This window comes from Anopheles arabiensis, chromosome X (assembly GCF_016920715.1).
Source record: "Anopheles arabiensis isolate DONGOLA chromosome X, AaraD3, whole genome shotgun sequence".
Lineage (NCBI taxonomy): Eukaryota > Metazoa > Arthropoda > Insecta > Diptera > Culicidae > Anopheles > Anopheles arabiensis.
In genome coordinates, this window is record NC_053519.1 from 1,978,699 (window position 1) to 2,005,399 (window position 26,701).

At 44.9% G+C, this 26,701-nt stretch overlaps 1 protein-coding gene across 6 annotated transcripts in view; it reads left to right on the plus strand.

The window, feature by feature from the left end:
• Window positions 1-26,701, plus strand: part of LOC120906363 (carbonic anhydrase-related protein 10) — a 53,996-nt gene that overhangs the window by 12,167 nt on the left and 15,128 nt on the right. For all 6 annotated transcript variants that reach the window (XM_040317966.1, XM_040317969.1, XM_040317968.1 and 3 more), the window contains one exon: window positions 16,913-16,960. In XM_040317966.1, coding sequence (XP_040173900.1) covers window positions 16,913-16,960 — 48 coding nt within the window. The remainder of the gene's footprint in view (window positions 1-16,912; window positions 16,961-26,701) is intronic.

Below are 26,701 nucleotides of genomic sequence, written 5' to 3' on the forward strand. Positions count from 1 at the left end.
CTCTCGTCCACTGAGCAGATTGCTTCGGGACGTACGTATGTGTGTGTGTGTGTGTATATGTTTGGTTAAACATCTCCCTGCCTCTTCATGTCCCACTCCCTCCATCACACCCACGTTCTCCCCCACAAAGATGGCAATCGTGTCGGCAAGTGGCGGAACGTGATCTACACGCAGTCAACAGCTCGTTAACCGGCGGGCGGATATTTGACGGATGAAATAGCCCAAACTAATAGGCTCACCGCCACCACTACCACCACCACCACTACCACTGTGTTTTGTTTTTGTTTTTGCTCACTCGCACAACCCCAGCAAATAGTGTCCTTGCGTGCGCAACACACGAGGAGCAGGGTTCAGGTTTGCGTGCCGGCAGAATAAAAACGGAAAAACCTCCCGTTGCTCGTGTCTCGCACTAAATTCATTAAATATGGAGATTCCCGGTACCGGACCGGAACCTCGAGGAAACTTGCGAGTCGCTGCTTTCCGGTGTGCTGCTCCGCCACCCTTCGTTCCCCCTCCCGCGGCACAGTTCCGCGCAGTTCCGTTTTTGACGCGTCCGGGAACGCGTGGTCCGTGCCGAGTCTGGGCTGGCTGCGCTGCCGGATGTTGAGGTCGTTTCGGTACGATCCACTAACGCGATGACAGCCCACTTCCGCTCTCTGGGGAGGGGAAGGACCGCCGTGAAGTGAGGAAGTCGGATGGACATATACAAACCACCCGATTGCCTCCATCCCCGCGTGCACACCCGTCCACATGCAATCTTTTCTCTGCTCACGCACACATCCGGGTCGTGGTGGCTGCGTTTTCCACCGGCCAACGCAGCAGTAGTGAAGGGAGTAGATATTTTATTTAGCTTCCCTCCACACCACACCAAAAACAGGCCCCTGCTTGCGTCGGTCTCCACCACTGACACTCCGAATCCGTGTCCGACGACTCCGTGCCGTCCCGAATGCTCTCGATGACGGACAAAGTTGATTAGAATTCATCTGCAAACGAGCCTGATTGACGCGTATAAACACACACACACACACACACGCACACATGTACACATTCTAACAGTCGGCATGCCACGCATCTAGGGCCACACACACACACACAGTCGAAATAGGTTGGGAGATTGAGCCGTGAGCAGCAAACGTGGTGATTTTTGATTTGCAATCCATTCCACGGGCCGTCCGACTGGTCGATTGGTCGCCTCCTCCACCCACACACACACACACACACATCGTGAAACCAACTGATGAGAAATCGAACGGCAAAACACAGGGCCAGATATCATCCGTGTTCGATGTGTGTTTTTTTTCGGAAGGTTTGCTTGCTGGGAGAAGATTGCGCTGGTGCGAATGGCGAAAACAGATCGGGCAAAGTATATAAAACAAACACATCTTTCGAATGAGAGGTTGCTCTCCATTGCTAATGACAATCATTGTGCAATTGGGTTGCACGAAAAACGCACAAAGATGAGGTTGGTGGTGGTGGTGGTGATGATGAAGCCCACTATGTCATGCACTGCTAGCTTTTAATTTGGTTTCTTTAAGCAAAGATTTATAGCTTAAAGGCACTTTTTGTTGCGTGATTTGCATAAGTTTAATGGGGAATAAGCTGTTGGAATAATTAATATAAATAAAGCATGTACGATTGTCATAGAGCATACCCTATGCAAAAGGTTATTTAATTATTTATTTATAGTATTATTTTACAAAAAATGATCAATCAGCGTTATGAACTATGCATTCTTAAAATTGGGGTTTGCATCACTTTTTGGCTTACCAATGTGTTCTTTTTTTTTTAAATGTTGTATCACCTTTTTTTAACTATAATTTACAGTGAAACTTCTCTTAACAGGTACCCCTTACAGGGTTTCTCAACTCAAATTATATTGCGTGTTATGTTATGCAAAAAACTCTTGATACAGGGTTTTCCCCAAGTCACTTTCGAATGTAAACATGGTTATTCACCGCATGCAAAATGTTGTTCCACATCGATCTGACATTTCATTTCCATCAACATAATTTTTAATTTCTACAGCAAGATTTTCAACACGATTCAAGCTGAATTGAGTTTGACAGTTCTTTGTTATGTGTTGCAAATCATGCGTTGAAACTGAAATTTCATCTTGAAACAAATAAACCATTTGAAGCCGTTGAAAAACATCTAGGATGCGGTAAAGAACAATGTGTTTTGCCACTTCTAATAACGGCTTAGAGTGTTCTATAGATAGTTGTCATGTAGAAGAGTTTTATCCATGAGAGCGTCTACTTGCTCTTGCACGTCTTATACAATTTTCTGCTGTGAACAATTAAGTACTGACATCATTTAAACACCATTAAAAATAAATTTAATGCATCAATAACCTGAAAAAAGAGTTTTTTCAATGAAGTTACATTAGAAACGATCATTTCAACTTCATTTTTCTTGATTATCTGTTCAGAAATTCCAGATCTTTTGAATTACGTTTTAATTGTATGGACGTATTTGTAAGTTATAACCGAGAGTTTGTCGAACGATTTCACGCCCTGCTGCGATTTCGACTGCCCTTCTCGATTATTTTTGTTGAATAGACTTCTATATAAACAATCATTTATGTATTAGCGCCGGTCTGATGGTACAGTCATCAACTCGTACGACTTAACAACATACCCATCATGGGTTCAAGCCCCGAATAGACCGTGTCCCCTTACGTAGGACTTGACTATCCTGCTAAGGTAACAATAAGTCACTGAGAGCCAAGCTCACTTCACTAGTGGGTACAGGCAGGCCTTGACCGACAACGGTTGTTGTGCCAAAGAAGAAGAAGAAGAAGAAACAGAAGAAGAAAAAGAAGAAGATATCTATGAGAAATGGAGACCAATTTAATGACTCGACGCAAATCGAGTAAAGTAGTAAAATAACTCTCAAAATCTCAGCGTTTTTAATGTCACCAACGGCAAATCGAATTTTTTGCTGAAGGTTTCTCCAACTTGAGCCACCGTCAGGTATCTTTGGATTATTTAAATTGAAGTTCGTGTCTAAAAGTATGCAGGTTTAGTGGAGGAAAAAAATGTCTATTTAACGAATACCAGCAATGGACTCCACAAAATCTGCTCTGGGTAAGATCACAGTAGTTTTGACCAGAATTCGACAATCGCTTGGCTCGCATCTTTACACCAATTCAATAATGCTCCTGCTACACAAATATGCTTAGAACGAAAAAAAACGATACGTCGTATTATGTCGTAGTCAAAAAAAGCCACTGTTTACAATCCGGAAATACAATCTCGACCATAAAAATACCTCCCCGCCACGTCACTTCGCACGGGCTGCACCTTATATAGCCTTTTTTCATATCATCGGGCTCATTGAAGCTCAATGGGATGAGCGATAGACAAACCCAACCATCACCCTCCATCATCACGTCGCTTTCACCACCAGTGGTGGTGGCAATGGGGGCATCAAATCGCCCCAAGGACAGTTTCGGAATGGATTTCCACCCTGCCGCGGCATTGACACTGACGACTCAATGGTGATGGATTAACTCCATTACTTAGCCCCGGTAATCGTTTTCGGCCGTTGGGAGATGGGCTGGGTCGCGATGCCGCGATGATCGATGGCTGGGCTTAGCACGGCCGCAGTGCGATGGTGGCCCGCTCTCTCTGCCGCTTTCTTCTATTTCATTTCCTGCACCACAAATCCGTGCCACCACGGTGGACCACCACCATCGGTGCCATCCGAAAAATGGCTCACACAAAAGGTAATTCAATTTGACTCTCGCCACCACCCCCCCACAGACCCAGAAGGGAAGACAACACAAAGCAGGCAGCATCCAATACGGCGGTACAAAAACAAAGGAGCGAAAATATGGCAAGGACAATAATTGCTTTGCATCGGCCGGGGAGACCCAGCGGAGACATTATTAATATTTTGGTGAGATTGTGTGTCTATGTGTGGGGCTAACAAGATGCTTTTTACCTCACAACGTAACTGGTTGAATTCTTCGCCGTTTGATTTTACCCAACACGCTACCAGAACACACACACACAGACCCACACAAAGGTGATGACATCGTGTCTTTCTGTCCGTAAGTACTCCACACTAGCGGTGGAAATACTGTCCCTCTTCCGCAGCCATTTCCCAATTCCCATACCGACACAGGCCACATTCAATCGATCGGAAGAAGCGTTCCTTCAGCTTCTTTGTTGTTTTTGTTTAGCCCCGTAGTCGTCCGCCTCCTCCCGGCCGGGGCTCGCTTCTGCAAGCGTTCAATTTTCCCCATTATTGGCATTCAACATTCCTCTCCAAGCAGCACACAGGCACAGGACCCGCGCACAAACACATGGAGTACGACATCACACATTCTTGCTGCCTCTGCTGGAAAGGAAGAGGAAAGACACATGAATAACGCTCGGCGAACTCTCGAAAACGATATCAATTTATTACTTCACTTTGCGCCTCGCGCGGGCGCTGCACACACACACACACACAAGAATACTTCGAGAATGGAATGAGGGGGAAGAATAGGGAGAAAGGATCCCCGTGGAACAAGAGGCAACCCGTTCGGGAAGCCCAAGAAAGGCGGCGCACAGGAGAGAAAAGCTGGCACATACTTCATCTCATATTGTGATAGATTAATAGTTGGGATGCCCCAAAAGGATCAAGCAGCAGCAGCAACGGGTGGAAGTAAGTGTGTGTGTGTGTGTGGGGGGAAACGAGAAGGCGAAAGACACACACACACACACACCCACAAACACACATACTTCCGCTACAGTACATGCCAAACCTTTATCGACAAATCGGTCTTCTCTTTCTCCTGTTCAAGAAAATGCATCCGAGACAGCATATTTGCAACATTGAAAAATGTCTTTCTGATGGAGAAAAATGCGTAAACAATTGAGAATCGAGCGCACAACCTCTGCCGCACACAAAACCCTAGCACGTACCGATTGCGCTAGCGAGTGCGTCCGCTCATGTGGCGTTAGAAATCAATCAGTAGAGATATCGAGCACAATCACCACAACACCGGATCGAGATTCACTGTGTGTCTTCGTTCGGCAAGTCATTGTTAAGCTCGAATGCAATTATGTGGGTATGTATGTGTATGTGTGCACATTTTTATTGAGCAGCAACTTTGGTGCTCCAGACACACAGTGCGCCAATCGCCAAAGACGCAAGCGTTCATACGGGTAGAAGGAATTCTCTACGGTCTTTAGTGTTAAATACTTTGCCTTGCTTGGGTGCACATTCGACTTCTCCTCTGACGATGCCTTCTGCCGTACGCCTAAGATAAAAGACTTTTCCTGTGTAAGCCTGCGTGCGGCTATGTGAGGTGAGCGAAAAGGTTATCCGTCGCTCTGGGCAGCAAACCTCACACTCAGCTTGTGCTCGACGTGATATGGTAGGACGGAGCAAATTGGTCCACCTTTGTACAGCCATTTACAGACTAATCTAAAATGCAATAAAGGGATCCGCTTGAACGATATCGTTCTTTCGTTTGTTATTGAATTATTTACTGAAATACATATGTCTGCATTAAAGATCAGTTTTATATAAGTTCTTAACTGTTATACTTTTTTCACTGTTGACAGAAAATGATAATTAGCGTTTTCGTACATTTGATATTACCAAAATCATGGTTTCATATACCCTATGGGCACTCCTTTTTACTGGACAAGCCGATGTGCTTGAGATGAGCGTTTAACCCATAGTTGCTAGAAATCTGTAGTGACATAGATCTGATAAAAGAAGTTCAACCTTCATACCTCGAAACCTTCGGTAGTATGGAATTACAAAGGCGACCAATATCATCTGCTAGTCGATATAGAAATTCCGTGATACCATTACTTCTTGCAGGTACATAGGACCTTTAAGTATTTCGATCAAGTACGAACCTGCTTTCCCTCATCTGTCAGCGTGTTCGTTACCAGTTATTGTACTGTGAGTATGAATCCAGGCTATGGTCAAATTGAAGCCACTGTCAGAAAGAGACCGCAAATATTGTTTTTTAAATCTTTCGATGAAAGAAGTGCGAGGCTGCAACTAATTCTATCTGTGAGAAAAGCATGTACCCATTTGTCAAGAAGCGATGTCTTCCAGCGCACAGGAAATAGCATCAATAACATACTTAACAGTCTGTTTTGCCATTTACCTTGGAGCCATCCGGGAATCACGCCTTATCGAACTTCACGCTCTCCGTATAGTATTGGAGCTATTGCCGGTAGAGTATCTTTGAGATGTCCGTTCCAATGCTTCATTGTGGTGTTTGATGAGATTTGATGATATATGGCTCAACTAATAAAATCAGAATTTGCAGAAATTCACTTGCCTTTAGGGAGACAAGAAATTAAGCAGTTGTTACATAAAGGACAAAAGGATTAAGTAAGTTACAATTAAAGGGAATGTTATGATAAAACCAGAAATAGGTGATTTTATTTTAAAACAGAAAAAAGATAAGGTCACTTCTTTCGCTCAGTATTCATTTAACGAGTGGTTAAATAAATTACCTTGCCTGACCGTACTGCCCCATGCTCCCACAACCACACACGCCTAACATCGTTGCTTGGCAGCGTACAGCTTTACAGAACCGCGCAAGAATCGAACTCCATCCATCGGCTTCTTTGTCTTGCGAGCCATCGCCTCCCATTGCGACGCTCCTTTTTGAATTGTATTTCACGCAAAACTTTAGCGACTGCACCCAGCGAAATGCGCGAAACGTCTTCGCGGTGGAGCAAAATTGTGCACCCAATCGTCCCACCATTCTTTACACTATTTGTAATGCCGTGTGTGCATCTGTGTGCTTTCGCTTTTCGAAGCAACGCCACTGCCATACACACACTAAACGCTTGATGTGCTGCAGCAGAAAGGTTTGGAAAGCGTGTGTAAGTAAATTCACAACATGATCACCTCGCCCTGGTTAACAGCGCTGTTCGAACCGTTTGCAATGCAGCAGCGAAAGCACGGTTTGGGGTGAGGTAAAGCAAAATACCTTTACCAACCGCCTCCACCCCCACCCCCCATTGCACAAGCAGCAGCCGCGTGCTGGAGGAAAATTGCTGCATGATAATGTTGTGTTTCATTATCATATATTCCAGGCGGGCCGGGCGGCAGTGGGAGTAAGGCTAATGCGAAACGAGCGAAGATTGTGTTGTCGTGTGCCCGTGATTCATTTTCCGTTCGGCGACAGCTCTCTCTCTCTTTTCGGGGGAGAAGAGCGGCGGGGGGGGGAGGGGGTGGTGCGCAGTAATTGGAGTGCGGGCCAAGCCGGCCCAGAGCGGAGAGACTTACGAGACTCGGTTGGGTTGAGCTGGCTATCGTTATGGTGCGCGCTATCTACCCCCCCCTCCCGCCACATTGGCTCCCATTTTGGATAAAAGGATATATCATCAGAAAAACTAGCGCCGAGTGGGTGTGTGTGTGTGTGTGTGTGTGTGTGTGTGTGTGTGTGTGTGTGTGTGTGTGTGTGTGTGTGTGTGTGTGTGTGTGTGTGTGTGTGTGTGTGTGTGTGTGTGTGTGTGTGTGTGTGTGTGTGTGTGTGTGTGTGTGTGTGTGTGTGTGTGTGTGTGTGTGTGTGTGTGTGTGTGTGTGTGTGTGTGTGTGTGTGTGTGTGTGTGTGTGTGTGTGTGTGTATGTGTGTGTGTGTGTGTGGGGGGGGAGGATGGTAATTTTTTCGACTGCTATTTATTGGACGGATTAGTGTGAGTGTGTGTTGTCCTCGTTTGGGAGTGTTTTTTTTTTTTGTTGCTTGCCGCCCCATTCGACCGCCGTTCGGACACAACGACAGGCCAGATAAGCGGCAGCAGAGAGAGAGAGAGAGGAGTGTATGCCGCTGTTTTCTTTATCCTTAATTTCAATCTTGGTGCGAGTCGTTCTCGATGCTGCTCGAGCGAGTGGGGCCTCCTCCCCCGCCGTGCTCGACGTTACATAAAAGCTCGCTTCTAGGACAGTGTTGGCGGAGGTGGGGGGCTACAATTTTTCGCTTCTTTCTCTTTTGGTGTTGCTTGCCTGGTGTGTCTCGGCTCCCACCCTCCCTTCGTTTCAAGGATGAAGATACTTCTGCTTTCGGCTTTCGCCTCCTTTGTATCGTTACCGCTCAAGTATGTAATGTTGCTCTTAAGCGGAGTACACTTCTTCTTCTTGCTGTTCTTCTTCTTCTTATTCCATTTTTGTATTTTTAGTCCTCCGCCGGCCACATTCTGGAGTGGCACCACTTCGTGTTCGATCGTGTCGCCCATGAATATTGCTTAATGATGGCTCGCTCTCTCTCCCTCTCGCTCTCCTCTACCTTTTATGCAATCCGCACCCACCCGAAGCCAGCGCACCTCACGCCGCCCACAAGTGTCTTACACAGAGCGGCGAATCTGCGATCTGATCGTGCTTATCGTTATCGTTAAGGTTAAGCTGTTTTGTGCAGTGTATCAGACTTTTTGTTTTGTTTTGTGCTGCTTCTTCAATTTTTTCCCATTTTTTTTTCATCTTTCCTCCCGCAAAGCAACATTATGCATCAATCCTTGTGAGTGTTACACACAGAAACACACACACACACATACTCTGTGTAGGAAAAAGCATGTCAGCACGCGAGAAGAATCGATTGGAATCGAATAGGAAACAACAAAAAATGTAAAAGCCAATAAGAGGGAAAATTGCTTATCTCAACCAAGTATCGTGCGAAGAATGGTTTTTTTCTTTCTTTTCATGCTGCACAGCTTCCGTTCTCTCTCACACGCTGCACATGTGATGATGATGATGCAACCACACATCACTCCACCGTACAATCAAATGTGTAAAGTGGGACGAGGGAGGAAGAAGCAGAAGAGCACCACCATCAGCAGCGATATCTGATTTACTCAGCCATTTTTGCTCTTATTTAGCCCCGCCACTGTTTGCCCTTTATGGGAGTTTGTTCTTTTATTCTTCTCCAACCAACGGCAGCACTGTGGCACCAGTGAGTCTGGGAATCAATCTGCTGTAACGCTGGGGAGGAGACCGCGGCACGAAGGAGGACACCGTCGCTTCTGGAACACAAACAGACGCACGCATTCTCATGGCGGGATGGGCGAAGTTCTGGCGCCAGTCAAGCTTCGATCCGGAAGAGTAAAGGAACGTTTCGGAGTGAAGGGATGCGGCAGTGCAAAAACAAAAAAAAAATCCATACATCCAACCGAATAAAGACACGGGAGTCTCGGGGTAGCCACGGGAGGAGTGGAGTGTTTTCCCCGGGCAACATTTTGCCCTAGCGTGCCAGCGGCATCGTGCCGGGCGGACCCAATTGGCCAACTGCCAGAGCGTCGCGCTGGCACCGGTGGCAGCCGACCAATTGCTATCCTTTGGGTCGCGTATCCTGGTCACGGGCACCAAGCAGACTTTGCACGCAGTGATTTTTGACTCGCGCACAGCTCGTCCGACAGCTCGATTTGGCAACAAAACCGAAACAAAAAACAGAAACCGAATCGTTTGCAAAAATGTTAATTATTCATAACGCAAAATAGTGATGCAGAGGGGGGAAAAAAGAGCGACAAAAACAGTCATTTGAAACGGCCGTTAGAAAGCAAAAAAACAATAATAATAAAAGAGAAAATTCCGATCGAGCATGCTTTCGGAAGTGAAAGTGGCAAATAATTTCCAACGAAAGCAGGAAAGAATGTACCATTCGGCCGCCAGCCCACTTCAGGCGGGACTGATTTGCGCGCTCAATTAAGGTGCCGCCGGTAACAAAAGTGTACGAGCCTTGGCGGGTGCTACGTTGTGCAACACGGAAAATCGCGATGCAGCACCCACCCACCCAGCTCCTTTTTTATTTCCTCCCTTTTTTAAGTGTCCATCGTTCGCCTCAATGCTTTCCCCCGGGCTGGCTGGTTGCTCTTCTTCCTCTGATTCTGCTGTTTTGATGCCAATTTATGACTCAACTATTTTTCCCGAGCAGCACACTTCAATGATCCATGGCAACGGGGCCCGCACCGCCCCATCCGCTGTGTGCGCTCTCTCAGTTTGCTCCATTTATTTCTCCGTTTCCCTGGGAAGGGGGGATGCGAGCGAGCAACGGGAGAACCGATCGCGCAGCGACATCTTTCCCCGCTTGGTTGCGAAAGTTTCACCATCCCAGCAACTTCCACCGTTCAGGGAGCAATTGGATCGAAAGCGCAGCGGCATTGATTTTGCCCGATGGCGCCGGTTTGGCAAAGATTTTCTTTTCGTGAGATTTTCTTTCGCCGGCGGGTTTTATAAATTGAAACAAAAAATCGCCCCAAACACTGGCAACATCCGCCCTGTGGAATCGGGACCATCGGGGGATGGGTGCAGGGGTATGACTTTATCTCACACTCTCAATTTATCACTAAACAGCAAATAAAACAATCCTCCAAAGGCAGACAGATACAGGCGCGCGCGCGCACACGCGAAGATATCGCGTGTACTTCATCAATACCCGAGTGTACACAAGCAAGTGCACACACACACACACATACACATACGGTTTTTGTTGAGCGCACAACAATGGGCGCTTGATGGAATAAAGTAAAAGTTTTACGATCACAAAAAAAAAAAACACAAATTACTCAATTTAAACTCGGAAATCGAATCGGCTTAATTGCTAAGTTGGGATGTAAAGAAAGCGATACTGTGTAATCCGATCACTGTCGTTCTATTATATTCTTTAGTTGTTGCAAAATTTCAGTTTTCTATCAGTTGTCAGCCGTAACACTAACAAACAATACTCAACATAAATCTATGCACTCCTCCCAATGCAGTTAGCATATCCCAGGTATTTTCTGTTATGCTTGACGGTTTATAGGAAAATACAGGACAGTAGTGTTAGCTTTAATTTCGTGTTTTTAATCATCAAAGATTCCAAGAACGAAATATTAAAGATTAGTGCAAGCATTGCGTTTGAGTTTGCCGCGCTCAGAACTTTTGGAGGAAGAAGCAATCGATGAAACGGGTCAATCGAGACACAAAACGATCTGCATAAGGAAAGCTTCCCACTGAAGCAGGAACATTCTACATTTATTGACTCTTTCTTAAGTGAAATGAACTTAATAAAACAGGAATTGGACTCTATAGCATCCTTGTTGGACAAATCCAATAGTAATTTCCAAGATGCTTGTCCAAAAAGGGTGCCATAGACTGCAATTCCCAACATATCAAGTTCACTTCCTATACGAAAGAGTCGAGAAGGTGTCCCACAAGTATGAGAACCCCTGGAAAACCCTGTAAAGCGCATCTAGTGATGTAGTTTCTATAGAACAGATAATGTTTGTTCTGAATGTTTATAAAGGGTTTCCCACAATTTATTGGTTGATTCCCGTAATTGTTTTAGGTACAGTTTTGGATCATTCCCACAATGTATTGGACATTAATACAATTGAACGAAAAATATTCTGGTACCACCTCATAAATCGTGGGAACGAACCAAACACCAAAGTTTTTATGCAACCAATTTTTGGAGCAAAACCCAAAAAAAAAAACCTTGGGATAGCCTTTAACACAATGACCCGTTGTACCGCGGATGGGTATTCGTTTAAAATGAGTTTATGACAACATTCAACAGAACATGAATAAACAACAGATTGCTCGATAACTCAATAAAAATACATACGCTTGACCACACTAAGAAGCAGAAAACTTTAAAAACCATCAAGAACACCATAGCAGGCAATGATCCAACCATCAAAATCGGTCCTTTTGTGCCTACGCCGAAAGGTCTGCTTGTGTAGTTGCTGGGTAGAACCTCGTGCTCCGAGCAGAAATGCACCATGATACCGACACCAAACAAAGTAGTCTACATCGTAGGCGGCATGGGTCCAGAAAATCACTAAAACGGCGACAGTAAGGCGCGTACCAGACGATATTACCCCAATATCTGTAGCGCCAGTTCATTGCAAACCAAAGATATTCGATGGTTGAATAATCTCCGGATATTCCTTAGTTGAATGAAGGCTTGCTGAATGAATGAATGAAGTGCATTTATAGGTTCTCCATATTTATGGACCTGTCACGAACTGTCCTATCTTGGGATCGAAAAAGAGCCTATTAGTAACTGATTGCTGTCCTGATTGATCCTAAACTCCTTAGTACACCTTTGTGCGTATCGTAGAATAGCGCTTTTTGGAGAAATAAGAAATCCCTCGCATTTGACATTTCAATTCCAGTATAGATTCCACCGTTAAACTGGCTAGTCAACAAAATGTTTGAAAAAAAAAAAATACAAATTAAATTGTGAAATCAATACCTAAACATTGCTCCTCCAATAACTGGACCATTGAGATATGCGCTTTTTTCGCGTACTATGGAAGGCTTTTGATGATGAGCATGATGACAGCAGGCGTTTCCCGTCGCCAAGGGAGTTTCACTAGTTGGTGAGGGACATTTTATTATTTAAGGGCCTTCCCGCAACCTTAGGGACTGTCTAGCGGTCACAGTAACTCTTTCGTGACCTTAGGACCTTGTGTCAAGATACCTTGTGCTTCACTGATAGAATCGAAACGGTAAAATAAACCATGAGTTTAAAAAGGGTTACAATAAAGCTATCATGAAACAACAGTTGATAAGCTACTAATTTCGTAAATAATTACTCTACAGAGTTTTTCCTTCGGTACAGAAGCTCAAAGGGCACACATACTTTTAAAAAATGGCTATAAAAAATATAAAATTAATTGTCATTATCCACTTTTTGAATAATCTGTGCTTTCGCAATCAATTCATAGGTACTTTAGTAAAGAATTTCATTATCCACAAACTAGTATTATTGTTCCTTTCCACGTTATTTGTTCTTGCGCGACCCACTGTGTGGCATCGTCATCGGATCGCGCCGCCTTAGTCCGGAGTAAAAGCGCACCATCTAATGGGTGCCCCCCGTCATTCCCGCACCGTCGCCCATTTGTTCGCACAGTTTTCGTGCAGCAAAAAAAAATTATCCCTTTTCTTTCTGCACGGTTCCTTCCCAACACGGTCTGCCGGTGGGCGGAAAATTGGCAAGAAACCCAAACAGGAACGGCGGTAGAAAAATATCCACCCGGTAATTGGGCTGGAGGGTGTGGTGGTGCACGTGAAGCAAAAATCACTTTGCCAAAAACTGAAGCACTTCCTGCAGGCACGGCACGAACGTCTTGGGCACGCTGATTGACGCTATGGAAGAGGAGAAGCAGCCAACAAAAAAAAAACACGCAAAACAAAAAGCCACAACCGAGAGCCAAAGATAGAAAACAAGAAAGATGAGTGGTGGTGTTGGGAGAGCTCAGTTGTGTGAGGCTCTTCTCCTTGCTTTACTTTTGCTTAAGACACATACACCAAACTACGGCTTGCTTTGTGTGTGTGTGCGCGCGCGCTCGCCAGTGGAGAAAAGAAAGATAGTGGCAGCAGTCTGCTTACTCTGCGTCATGGACACTTCGCCGCCACTCTCGGCTCGGTGGAAGAAAAAAAAATGGGAGGAAGGGTGGAACAAAATAGCTACAACGCGAAGGAGCAGCAGACGGAGGGCGACTTTCTCGGGGCGGGCCGGGAGCCGCGAACGGAGCGTAATAAAATAATCATGGCGCCAGACATTTTGACGCCGAAATATTTCTTCCCTCCATAAATTTTTCTCAATCGCTCTGTTGTTTCTTTCTTGCGATTTTTGTGCTGCTCTCTATTCCTACCGCTTCACCCTTATGCGCTCTTCTAAAGGTTTAAGTGTGATGATGCCATTTTATGGAGAGCGCGCGCGCGCGAGGCAGTAGAGGAAGGAAAGGAGGATGTTCTGTTTTTCTTATCCAGCGCGGATTGAGATAGAACGATAGAATACACGTTAAAAAAAAACAAGGATAACTTACATAGTGTGTGACTCTCGAGCAAACTGCAGGCCGCTTCCCTTCCCCTGGATCTGGTTTGTGTTGAATGAAGTTCTATCATTTCCACGTCAACCCAGTTTGCCTCCCCAGCACCCTCGAGCTCCATCATCCAGGATCGGTTCTCACACATTGACAATTCAATGACGCGTATTCGATGGGAGTCAAGGGAGGGAGAGGGCGAGTCATTTCGCCAACGTGGCGCGTTCGTTTCCCGAGGAAAGCTGAGAAGACACGGCTGGCGACACAGTTTTGCTCCTCGTCTGTCGTTATTTTCCGATCGCTGGCGACCGTTGGTAAGAGCTGATAAATGCGCTGGGAAAGGGAGAGGCAGGGAAGAGTCGGAAGAAGCAAAGATAGATTTTCCCGGCTGGCTCGAAGTGATTGAATCCAGCGACAAATTTGAACTGCCAGTAAAAGAATGCTACGGAGAGTGGAGTTTTTTTTTGTCAGGGTTTTTCAAGTCAGTTAGAAGTCATTATAAACAATGCTTCCAATTTAGCTTATCTATCTTATCTTATCTTAAAAAGTATATGCAACATAATAGCCTGCTTTTTATATGGAGTTTGACAATTGGCGACTGAAATCGTGTCAACACAGCAAACATACAAAACTAACCTTTGATTTTCAGCCTCAAAGCTAGAATAAATTCGAGCACTTGCTCGAAAAAATTGTCGAAACAAGGTCGTGTTTTTCAGGCTTCCCAAGGTGCATAAAAGAGATCAGGCGATGGAATCTGGAATCAAGGTATATGTAGACCAGGTGGTCTTGTCCCATATATTGTGACTAGTAACTACCGAATAGGAAAATCTATTTGACAGAACGGAAGAAATGAATTTCCTTGGGAAAGGATCGTTTTTCTTAGCAACACATACATAGCAGATGTTAGTCTCCTCATTGAAGATGTTGTATCGATTTGATTTAGCGTACATTTAGCAGTATTTCGCGTGTTTGAAGAACATTTAGTGAATATAATGAGTTTTAAGAGTGGTTTGTGTAGTCGTAAAGTCATCGGAAAGCCTGTTTGAGCAAAAGTTTTCACGCTTCCTGTCAAAAAGGGACGTTCAAATACTTTGAATATGTGTACGCAGGGATTCACAGATGTCTCCCACAATGTCGCCCAGCAGAAGCGATAGAAATCAGACCTCTAAATACATACACTTTGGGATAAGGCCACCTGTATATTATAGCTACTTTGATAGCTGCTCGAAAACTGCTATACAATGCAAACATCTAAAAGGCTGAAATTTCAGCCTACGGTCTTAAAGGGGACAAGGGCCTAATATTTGATTTTACTTATTTTGGGAATTTTCAAAAGTAAAATAAAAATAAGTAAAGACGATTGTAAAAATATTGCTTTATATTAAATTAACATTAAAAACCCCTGAAATCAAACCGCAAGTGGTAGCAGGTGAAGGACAGGGGTAAAGCAATGATAACGGGCAAGAAAAGGGCGCTGCTTGACCAGAGAGCGTGTTTCTTCCATTTTTTGCCCCACCATCCCTTACCCCGCAGCCACTTATCGAAATCTCTAAGGGTTCGTCGCCTACTCTGCAGCCACCAATGCTGCACGTGCTCTTGATTGCTCCGCAGGTCGTCGGCACACAAGGAAACAAAAAAAAAGGGGGGGAAAGAAGAACGTTTACCATCGTTCGAATTGAAACATTATCCAGCGCCGGTGGCGCAATGGAAGATGTTATTTGCGCTTTGTGTTTCCTTCGCCTTGTAAGAACGAAACTGCAAAAAATGCCTTCAAATCCATGCCACACACACACACACAAGCAGCTCCTGCCGGATGTCAAGAATCATCCGCGGGGCTGGGACACGCTTGCGGAGGAGACGACACTTGACTCCGCTTATCGGTGCGGGCGCGATAGTGTACACCGCCGTTCCGTTGCTTCGCGATTTCAACCACTTAATGAAGCAAACGAACGAATAAAAGATTTCAAGAAAGCGTTAGACAGCAAACCCGCCCATTCGGTTGCACAGCCGCGGGGAAATATGAGCAGCACACCTCGCTGGTCACCGAGATGGGCAAGGGGTATGGGTAAGAAAACTAGTTTGCTGTGGTTTCGCTAGCGCGTGTGACGCGATATGCGCGGAAGAAGTAACTTTTGCCAGCGCTATTGCTGTTTTAAGCTCTTTGTTCGAGTTACAGCGCACCGTTAATGATGATGTGCATTTTGTTTTATGTTTAAGTATCATGAGATAGCGGGCTTACTGCTGTGCGAATGGGTCCAAGCAGCTGGTTGGGCGAGTTTTATGTCAGGTTACGCTTAATTTGCAACTCTCTTCCAAAACCCAGCAGCGAAAGTATTGCTCGTTGTTTGCGCATTGTGTTTGTGAGATCTTAAAAAAGCAATTTTGACCTACAAATTGCATAACTTCTGGCGCTGGCCGCACGCTAAAGGCTTGGAGCAGGTATATTATTTCCCAAAAGTTATGCAAACCTCGTAACAAAGTCTGTATACAGAGAGGCCTTGGGTAACAGCTTTCGGCAGCACTGTCAACAGGAAAGCACAGACAGTATCTTACACAAATTTATTCAACAAATTGGCGCATCGTGTGTGCACAGAAACAAATGCAACGGAAGGTGCCGTACAATTACAAAGCTGCCTGAATTTTCGTCCCGCAAAGCAGCAAAGGCGTCTCCGTACACGTTGTTCACACGTTTGTTCACAAGATCTCATATGTTGGGGCTTCGTAGCAGCTGCACCTGCCTCCCAAGCTGCAGTGGTTGCGGCCAACAGCTGCTCATTGCTCAGTAGGCCGCCCCTGCGCCAGCAAACACTGGAGCGTGATTTCGTTCCGTTCGCTGCTTCTGTGTTTTGCCCGGCGGCTGGGAGAGAGAACGAAGCTTGATTGAATTAAAATATTTTATTCATGTAATTCAAGGTGAAACGGTTCCGTGAGAAGTGTGCAGAAAGGAGAGAGCGTGGATGATTGTGTGTTGTTTTTTTGTGTGTGAATGTTTCCTTTTTTCGAGCTTCAGTTTTATCACACAAACAAACGTTGGGAAAGAAGTTTCAACGATTTTCGTTTCGGGTCAAGAAGCAACGGGACGGACTGGCTATCAATCCAGACAATTGATGCAATGTGTGTTCTTTTCGTCTCTGTCTTTTCAGAAATCGAAGCCAGCTGGGAGGAATGGTGGACATATGACGGTATTTCAGGTAAGCTTTCATCGCCATCACAATTCTTCATTGCTTCGTAACACCGGATGAGGGCCCACCGGGTCGCTGTGTGATAAGAATAGGATTAGGTTGCGCCTTCACGGCTATTCAAAATTTGAACACCTCTTTTCTGCCGCCTGCTTCGAGCTGCTGCCAATACCGGCCTCTGCCAGTGATGACAACTCACTCTTGCCGTTGCCAGTTTCCTCGGCTTGGGTGCGCCTGTTGTTGCCAGCGAGTTGGATAGGATGAGCTGTTTAGTGGTCGTTCCACGCCACACATACCCACACACAGCACCACCGCTGTTACCCCCCCTCCCCCCTATTACATGGGATGCACACCCAAACAACGGGTGCCCATCAAAAACCTGCAAATAATAGCCAGTACTTCACGTCACTCGCCTGTCGTCACTAGTGTAGAGAGGTTTGCCTAACAATCAGGCGCAGAGACGCGCACGGGACGGCGCAGCGTGTGTACTACACGGTTTCGGAGTACCGCGCGCACCATGTCCCCACCAGCAGCATCCGGGAACTGTCGCGTGAACGACACACCATTCCCCACCCACCATTCGGGTTCACTCGCCACCCGCTAGGGCGAAGGCAAATAAACACACACACACACTGCCGTTTCGTCGTCTGCCGCTGACTTGGATGACTGGTTCGAGTGTGCGTTTCTCTATCTCCTGCAGCTTGGCCGCCCCCCCCCCTTCCCCCCGGTGACACTGCTCACCGATAACCCAACCGTTAAATAACCCGAAACGACAAAAGGCTCCATTTGTCGCCTGCTTTGACGAAGCTCTGCCCCCCCCCCCCCCCCCGGACCGGACGCGCCCGTCGACTGACGACATCGTCAATTACACATTCCCAGTGTCGTCGTAAGCAACAACAACTGCTTGCCGATCTATTGAATTGCTTTTACTTTTGCGGCTTGCCCGCTTGCTAGCAGTGCCAACGTTCCTGGTACTCTCTCTCACTCTTTCTGTCGCTTTCGTAGAGAATGACCCGTTTGGTTGAGTAGATTGAATCATCGATACTATATTCTGAATACGTTCAATCGTCACATCATGCACAGTAAAGAGAGGAGTTTTCTTTTCGTTTGACTTTATCATAAATACATTATGCATAAGGTAAAGGAGGCAAGGCAAAACACAACAAGCAGTTCCAGGGTTTCTTTCTTTTATTTTACATCTACCAGCCCCAGTTCGTTTGACAAACTCACTCATAACTAATCAACAATTCATGAAATAAACAATACATGATTTATCTTTTTTTTCTACCCACGTATATTTAGCTCTAAGAACGAACTTAGAAAATTAATCAGGCAAATTGTTTTTATCAAGAAACAGAAAAAATAAATACATACACAAATAAGCGCTTTATTACACACTAAATCCCGGGTTACAGATCGAGTGAACGCGAATGGGATTTTTTGTTTGCTAGCTTACATTAAATATTCATCGGAATTTTGCTTAATCCAAACCAAAATGAAAGGAAATTCAATTACCGAAATAATGAGACTACAAAACCTGTTAAAATAGTGAATTAATTGCATTTTCTCCGCAGTATTTATTTATTTAAGCACACCAGATTAATATGAATTTTCAAATGCTTTTAATTTCCTGTTTTTTATATTCCATCGGCAATTTTGCTTCCACGCTCTGCATTGAAGAGGCCACGGGTTTTGGCTTATTGGGCAAGTGTGCTATTAGAATAAGTAGAGTACAGTTAGAATAAGTAGAGGAGTATGCCGTGGATGTTATATTGGTATGGAAAAAAATAAAATAAATTGAGTAGTTCAGTTAAAATTCAATTCTTCAATTTTGGTGCAAAATGTAAATTATTTCACGACTGCAAATCAAAATTTACCATCATTTCATCAAAAATATGCCATTTTTGGTATGTCTATAATTGGTACTACTAACCAATTGGTGTACTAACTATCGCAGTATACTATGGATACGAAAAAAAAGTAATCTGAATACCGCTGGTAACGTCCTTTTCCCAAGTGCGCTCTTGTTCTTCCCTGATCGATAGTTAGGACAAGTCTTGGCCAGAAGTATATATATACTTATAGCATAGTATATATGGCTGTTTGAGCCTGTTTGAGCCTGTTTATAAATAAAGCCTGTTTGAGCAAAAGTTTTCACCCGTCCTGTCAAAAAGTGACGTTCAAATTTGGCTGTAGACACAGGCTATGAGACCACCTGGTTTATACACACTTTGATTCAGGATTTGTGTATGGTTTTGTAAGGAGTGTTGAACTGATTTCAGCCGCCAAACTGTCAAACTCCATATAAAAAAGCTGGCTAGTATCGTGAAACGACCCTATGATACAAAACAGAGATTTCAAACTATTAATTTACCTAGTATGAACTAGTATTTACCTACAGTGAACTTATTATTGCTTGATTTGAGTTACCAATTAGTTGCCAATTGAGTTAACAATTATCACATTCCAATAAGCTTCATTTGAGAAATGAAAAAATTCAATTCTTTCTAACAAAAAAACCAATTGTTTTATATTGCTTCAACGAAAGCAAAAATGACTCAAATTTAGGGCGTTTTCATTTTTCAATGCGAAGTCTTTACTCGCTTGAAGCATTTCCCGGCCTAAACATTGTTGTAACCCAGCAATCCGGCTCGTTGCAATTCAGAGCTCCCAGAAACTGGTTTCGAAATCAGGATTGAGCGTTTGTGCAGGAAGAGCAACAAAAAAGAAAACCCGCCCAAAAACTGACATAAACTAATGAATTGTTCCCCGAATTCCACAGAGCGTGTTTGCACACTTGCCGAAAAATTGTGTAGCCTCACTACTATCTAATCGCAACCTCAACCCAACCCACCCCCAAGCCCAACACAGCCCAGCCCACCAAAACGTGTCCACTAACACTAATGGGTTCAAACTTGCTGGCCGCGCGTGTGTGTGCCAGTGTATGTGGTGGGACTGTGCGCGCAATTTCGACCGGCAGGACGACGACGACGACGAGGACGAACGGCACACTTTTCCTTGCCATGCATGGTGCATTTCAATTTCGAGTGCGCGCACATGTACTTGGGGCGATAGAGCCGTCGTAGCCCGCGGTAATGGTACAGCCACCATCACCGCCAACCCCTCTCACACACACACACTCTCTCTCTCCCGAAAATGAGAGTCCCCACGTTTTGCAATCTTGATCGTTCCACCACCGCCGCGCAACCGTTTACTTTTTGCACTGAATGGGGTTTTATTTTTCCGTGCCAAGCAGAGTGTTGCAACACCGTGTGGCGAGTGTGTGTTTGCGCGATGACCCTCGATTTCCTTTAGCAACTTCGGTTTTAGCCAAGTGAATCGGAAACGGATTTTGCATGTCTAGCACAAATATGTCTTACAGGGCTTGCCCGCTCCAGTGTTACGGCGGGCTCGTGATGTTCCAAAGGTCGGTCCAGCGCACATACACACAGACAGGGTGGAGTGGTTGGGAAGGGTATCTCTCACAGGGGTGACCTTTGTGGGTTTTTATAGTGTGGGGCAGGGGCAAATCATCGGGAAACGTTAATGCCTGCTGCAAGTCCCTGCATGCAATGGATTCATGCATTAAAAGCACGACAGGACGAGAAGGAGCGACTGAGCGCGCCGAAGCAAAAAACAAAAAATCTCTAGTCCGCTCCTTCCCACACACATACATACACACACACAGACACACATTCTCACACGTAATCCTCTTTCAAGTTTAGGGTTAGAGGGTGTGTTTTATCCTCGGTCGCTTCTCAACACACTCCAGGCTTATCGGTACACTCGCCCCCCCACTGGGGCTCATCGCGTTTGGCCTTTCAGCGCCAAGGGAAAGGGGGTTGGGCACCTGCATTCAAATGCTCATGTCGAGCGACGGTGTGCCAGCGTGTGTGTGTGTGTTTACTTTGTGTGCTGTGGTTGCGATGAAATTATCGTACCGGTGGCATCTTTATCAACAAAACGCCCCGAACGCGCGGGCGCTCGCTGCACTCTCCTCCTTCCAGAGGTGGGTTTCAGTTTGAGCCGTTTTTCATACCCTCTTCCGCTACCACCCGCCTCACATCTCAGCGCTGTCTTTGCTGCCGCTCGACGCTCGATGACGCTCGTTTCGGCCGTTGTTTTGCCAATTTTCTTGTTCCGTTTCTGCTCAACCGATGCAAGGGTTTTGGTACTTGTAATGCCCTACCAGTGTGTGTGTATGGGTATGTGTGTGTGCACACACCTTTCCATCAACCTTTCCTCCCCTGCCAAGGCAGGAGGCCAACTCGTTTCGCTCTACACATGTTTGTTTTCACTTAGCATAAGTTGTTGTTCTGCTTAAGCACTTTCTGCCGGAGGGTGTGGAAGTTCTGATTTCCATCGCCGGTGTCTTTGCAGTTTTTTTTCCTTCCGTTCTTTCTTTCCGTTATTGGGACGCGCAGAAGGAGCTGGTGGTGTGTTGAAGGTTTATTGTTCCAGATTGGATTATCGAGGCCGACGAAGTTGTGCTCCGCCCCACAACGAGGCAGCCATGCAGGTCTGCTTTGTCTGTGTGTGTGTGTGCTTTTTTACACCTTAATATTTCTTACTACGCTTAAAGAGGTGACAAGAATGAAACAGATCTTTAAAGTGGTTTTAGTTTTTCGTTTAGAATCGTCAGAATGTTATTTATTTATTTTATAGCTAAAATTTAAGAGTTTAAATGCTGATTGTCAAAAAGTATTAGGCGTCTCCATTACAGTACACTGGAACGGTTTTCCAGGGGTTCTCATAGTTGTGGAACACTTCCTTGACTCTTTTTGCTATTGGAAATTCACTTTAAATGGTGGAAATTGGACTCCTAGCACCGTTTTTGGACAGGCTCCTTGGAAATTCCACCTAGATTCGTCCAACAAGTGTGCTACGTGTCCAATTCCCATTCCATTAAGTTCATTTCACGTAATAAATAATCAATAAAGTGTCCCACAGCTATGAGAACTCCTGGAAAACCCTGTAATTAAATCCTTCACAATGTTGCCAGTGCAGTGCTCGGGCTATCCATGTAGCATTTTCATTATTTTTTTAGGTCGACTGAATTTTTTGTTTATTTTAATTTTAATTTAATTTTAAATCGAAAGCCGATAAAGACTTGTTCGTTTAGAATCTGAACACTTACTGCAGGCTGTGAAACAAGCAAAATTCAACATAAAAAATGATAATGGAAACGAAACGAAAGGAATTTCATTGACATTACACAGAGAAAAAGAATACAGTGTTGATGTACAGGTGAATGCAACGACTTATCCTTCGATGCCTCTCATTAGATTTTGCACAGCCTATATACCGTCTTATCTAGCTTTTTTTCCAATAGTGGGGGCCTTCACGATTCTAGTTAGTTTTAAGTTAGATTTAGATTCGAGTAGCTACTTGAAAACACGGTTTTGTTTACATTTATCCCAAGGTGCATTAAAGAGATCAGGTGATGCATTATATAATCAAAGTGTATGTAGTCCAGGTGGTCTCATAGCATTTTTTTATAACCAATTTTGTACATTGCTTTTTGATAGAACGAGTGAAAACTTTTGCTCAAACGAGGTTTCTGGAGGCTTGACGAATACTCAAAACACTTACAATCTTTATTCAGAAGCAGAAGCGATAAAAATCAGCCTTGGGATAAGCCCACCTGTATATTATACTCAGTTAGATAGCTGCTCGAAAACTGTTATACAATGCAAACAGCTGACAGGCTAAAATTGCAGCCTACGAACTTAAAACGGAAAGGGCCCCAGTATACAATTTTAAAGGCATTTTAGTAGTTTCCTCTGTTGTTTTTCCAATGGTTGAATTATTACCAAATTGTTCACTCTAGGTTACAATTCAGAACAGTTCACTCTAGGTTACAATTTTAATACTTTCTCACCGTAATGACAGCTGATAAGTTCTTTACTGAGCCATTATAACTCTTGATAGTAGGCGAAATTCATTTATTAAGGAGTTTTTTTTTAATTTTGTTATCACCAGGACATTCCAATATGGCTGTGTTTCTGTTTGTCCATGAATTATTCTGTTTGGCCGGAAATTTCTCAAAAAGTAAAAAAGTATTCATATTTGTTGAAGACATTAGATCAGGCTTTTGTAATATAATCTTTTTCCAAAATTCTTAATAACCTTTTTGATCAGGAACCTTATTTTTAAATATGTTTAGATTTTTCTCTTCTCAGACCATGTTGGGCCCAGTGATAGTGCAATATATTTTTCAGCATTGTAGTTCTAACGTCAATAACTATTGAATGCAAGACACGTGCATTTAGCAACAGTTGCAAGATTGTGTAGTATGCTCCCATACCTTAAAATAACAATCGAAAAGTTCCACATTGCACTCTATTAGAAATAAAACTAGGTAACCTATTCGATCTGAACAGGTCTTTATAAAAATGCCAGACAATGTTTTGTCATATTTTTTTTGTAAGTCGAGAGACTATAATGGGTTTAATAGTTTCTTAATAAAGTTTGTGTAGGAAAGACATAAGTCAGCGTTGCCAAAATCATAGAAGCATGTCTGAAAAATAACTATGGACTTTTGATGTTTTAGCGTATCTTTTTCCCGCTGACAATTGTGAGAACATTGCCCTATTCGGGGACTTTAACTTCCCCAATCTTGCCTGGAACATCGATGATTCTAACGTTCCTGCACTTTCCCCATGGTTGCCGTTGGTGTCCATCATCCTCCTGTTGAACTACACTTAACTAGTGCTGGCAATACAGCTCGTTCCTGGCGTTCTACCTCACCAAGTCGTGAGTCCGCCACACGTAACTACAGGCGAACTAACTTTATCCGTCTAGCAGAACTGCTGCAATCTACTGACTGGTCTTTCCTGGAAGGTATTCCGGATGTTAACTCAGCATTGCAACTATTTAACACAACACTACTGGCGCTTAATGCCACCGCGTTGCAATCCACCATGGTCTGATGCACGTTTACCACGCAGCCTTTTCTTCCGGAGCTCGGATGGATGCAGTATACACTGATCGTATGGCTGCGTTTGATCGTGTGAACCATCGCTTACCGTTGGCTATGCTCGCCCGGATCGGTCTCTCTACTCCGCTGGTGAATTGGTTCAGGTCCTACATCTCTGGACGTAGCTACTACGTACAAATCGATGGTGTTTCCTCTAACGTTTTCGAGAGTTCATCTGGCGTTCCTCAGGGCAGCAACTTGGGACCACTCCTCTTGTTCTTTAGAATAGCTAGTCCGACAAGGTAGCGATAACTATAGCATATCAGGGACACAACTACCGCGGTGCAATACGGTCAGGGATTTAGGAGTCTCACCCTGGATCGCAAACTAGATTTCCGACAACATTACTGTGATATTTTAGACAAAGCTAACAAAACGCTAGGACTTATTCGTCGACATTCAAGAGAGCTCAATGACCTGCACTGCTTGTTAACTCTGTATAAGTCTTATGTTCGTTCTATCCTCGAGTTTAGTTCTACAGTTTGGTGTCCGTTCTCTAGTGTATGGACCAATAGGATAGAAGCTGTCCAAAAGAGAGTTAAACGTATTGTCCTACACTTCACTCCGTGGCGTAATGTAACCCCTCGTCCATCGTATCATACTCGTTGTTTGTTGTTTGGACACACTTGCTAAGAGACGTGATAATGCCCTAACTTATTGTCGGTGAGATAGATTCACCAGAATTATTGCCTAGAGTCAATATAAATGTCCCCCCCCTAGAGTGTTCCGTAACTACATACTAATAAGAACTGACCTTACAAGACGTGCATACAGCGAGAACGACCCTATGACTGCGATGGCCCGTAAATTTAATCAGCGTTACACCTTATTCGACTGGCACCAACCTACAAGATTCTGTTGCTCCGTCTTGACATTGTACACTGCGTCTAACCTGCTCTTTGTGTTAGTTATTTGAGTTCTAGTTCTAATTCAGTGATAAGGCCGCTTGTTTGGCCAATCACTTAAATACAATAAACAATCAAACAAACAATCTAACATGATCCACATCACCGCCGTGTTTAAAAAGCACCGGGCGTCTCCATTCTAATCATTTCAATAAAACAATGAAAGTATTTTAAGGAATTTAAAACATTCTCGACACTAAAAGTCAAAATAATTTAGCAACCCTTCCCAAAGTTCACGCAAAGAAGTGCTTGAAGTGCATATCTATGCTAGCAGCGATGTATTATGCAATTTCCAGTCAACTTTCGCCGACCATATGAACAAATTTGCCGCACGCAGGATTTAATTTTGCGACCGCACATGAAATACTATTCAAGCCTCGCCTTGCGAACCTTATACTACAGCAACAAAAAAGCCTTCAAGCATTTCGAACGCCAGCTCTACTGGCGTAACCCAAACAATGCTCATCCGGCGAATGCGTTCGCGTTGCGCTCAGCGCGGTGCAGGAAGTTGTGCCGAATTGCAAATGAATGAATCCTCAAAACTGAGCTAGAAGACCATCGACAGGAATATAATTTGCCCCGCGTTCCGGGCAGGCGCGCGGTCAAAAAGACATTTCGGAAAAAGCCCGGCCGGCCCGGCGGGGGGGGGAGGGGCAGACAAACAAATAGAATTGATAAATTTCCATTCTGCTAGCACGCCAAACCCCCGGCGTCCATCGAGATTCATCCCGAAACGAGCAAAGCGAAGGATTTCATTTTCATTTCAAAAGGAGTTTTCCCTCCGCCCCCCCCCCCTCCCCCGGTGGCGGTTGAGGAATTTTACACAAGCGCAACCAAATCCTTTTGGCTTCCGAGCAGAGGAATGCCACTCCCCACACACGCCTGTCCTTTTCTTCGCCCTGTGAGGAGGGGGAAAACAGGACCTATGGCAACGTGTGCTGTGTAATTGCCTTTGACCGTAGCCCGCCGGTAAGTGCACTCCCGTTGGGAGACAGCGAGCGCGCTCCGCATTCCCGCACGGAATTCTTACGTTCGCTGTTTCGCCTGGGCGCGATCTGCTTTTGAAGACAGGATGGGGATGGAAAATGCGGTCTTTTACCGCGAGCATCATGGAAAATCGTCCGTCTTTAGACGACGGAAAACACCCGCAGCGGAACCATGTAAAAAAATGGCAAAGAAAATTGCCATCGCAAAACGACGCGAGAGAGACACATTTTTAGCAGAAAGGCAGGAATTAAATTTGAAAAACCATCTCTCGGCCGCCCGCCAGCCATTTCCCCCGTAATCAGCCTCATCATTATTGTGCGGAGCAATGATTCTAAAATAAACACACAAAGCCCGCTAAATACCTGAAAAAACAAACCAAAGGCTTTATTTGTACGCAGAGCGCCGGGAAGCCATGCTCGAACGGCACCGGCTCGTGGTGCACGGTGCGGTATTGACGAGATGCTTGTGCGTTGGCCCTGCTGATGCAGGGATAGAACGCAGGGGGACGGAGGGTGCAGGAGCGCAAACAACGCTACCGGTGAAATCCAATTCCATCCACCGCGAAGGAGACGCGCGCGCTTGTCTTTGGGGCACAGGCCGCCGCCGGCAGGAGCAGCTCAAGAACGCTCGCCCGTAAAGGAATTTAATTTGGTATTCGAAAACTTTGGAATTATTCTTCGATTCACGCTCTCGCGCCGGGCTTCCTCTCTGCATCGGCTGCTGAGGCTTGTTCACTCGCGTTGGGGGACGAAGCGAAGGAAAACCCTGGTGTGGTTTGTGTGCTTACTGCTGTGTAGTTGTGTTTCGCCCGCGCCGTTTCGTCTCCTGCCACACACACTGCTGCTAGGGCTGCTTCTGCTGGCTGCACTTTATTTACCAGCC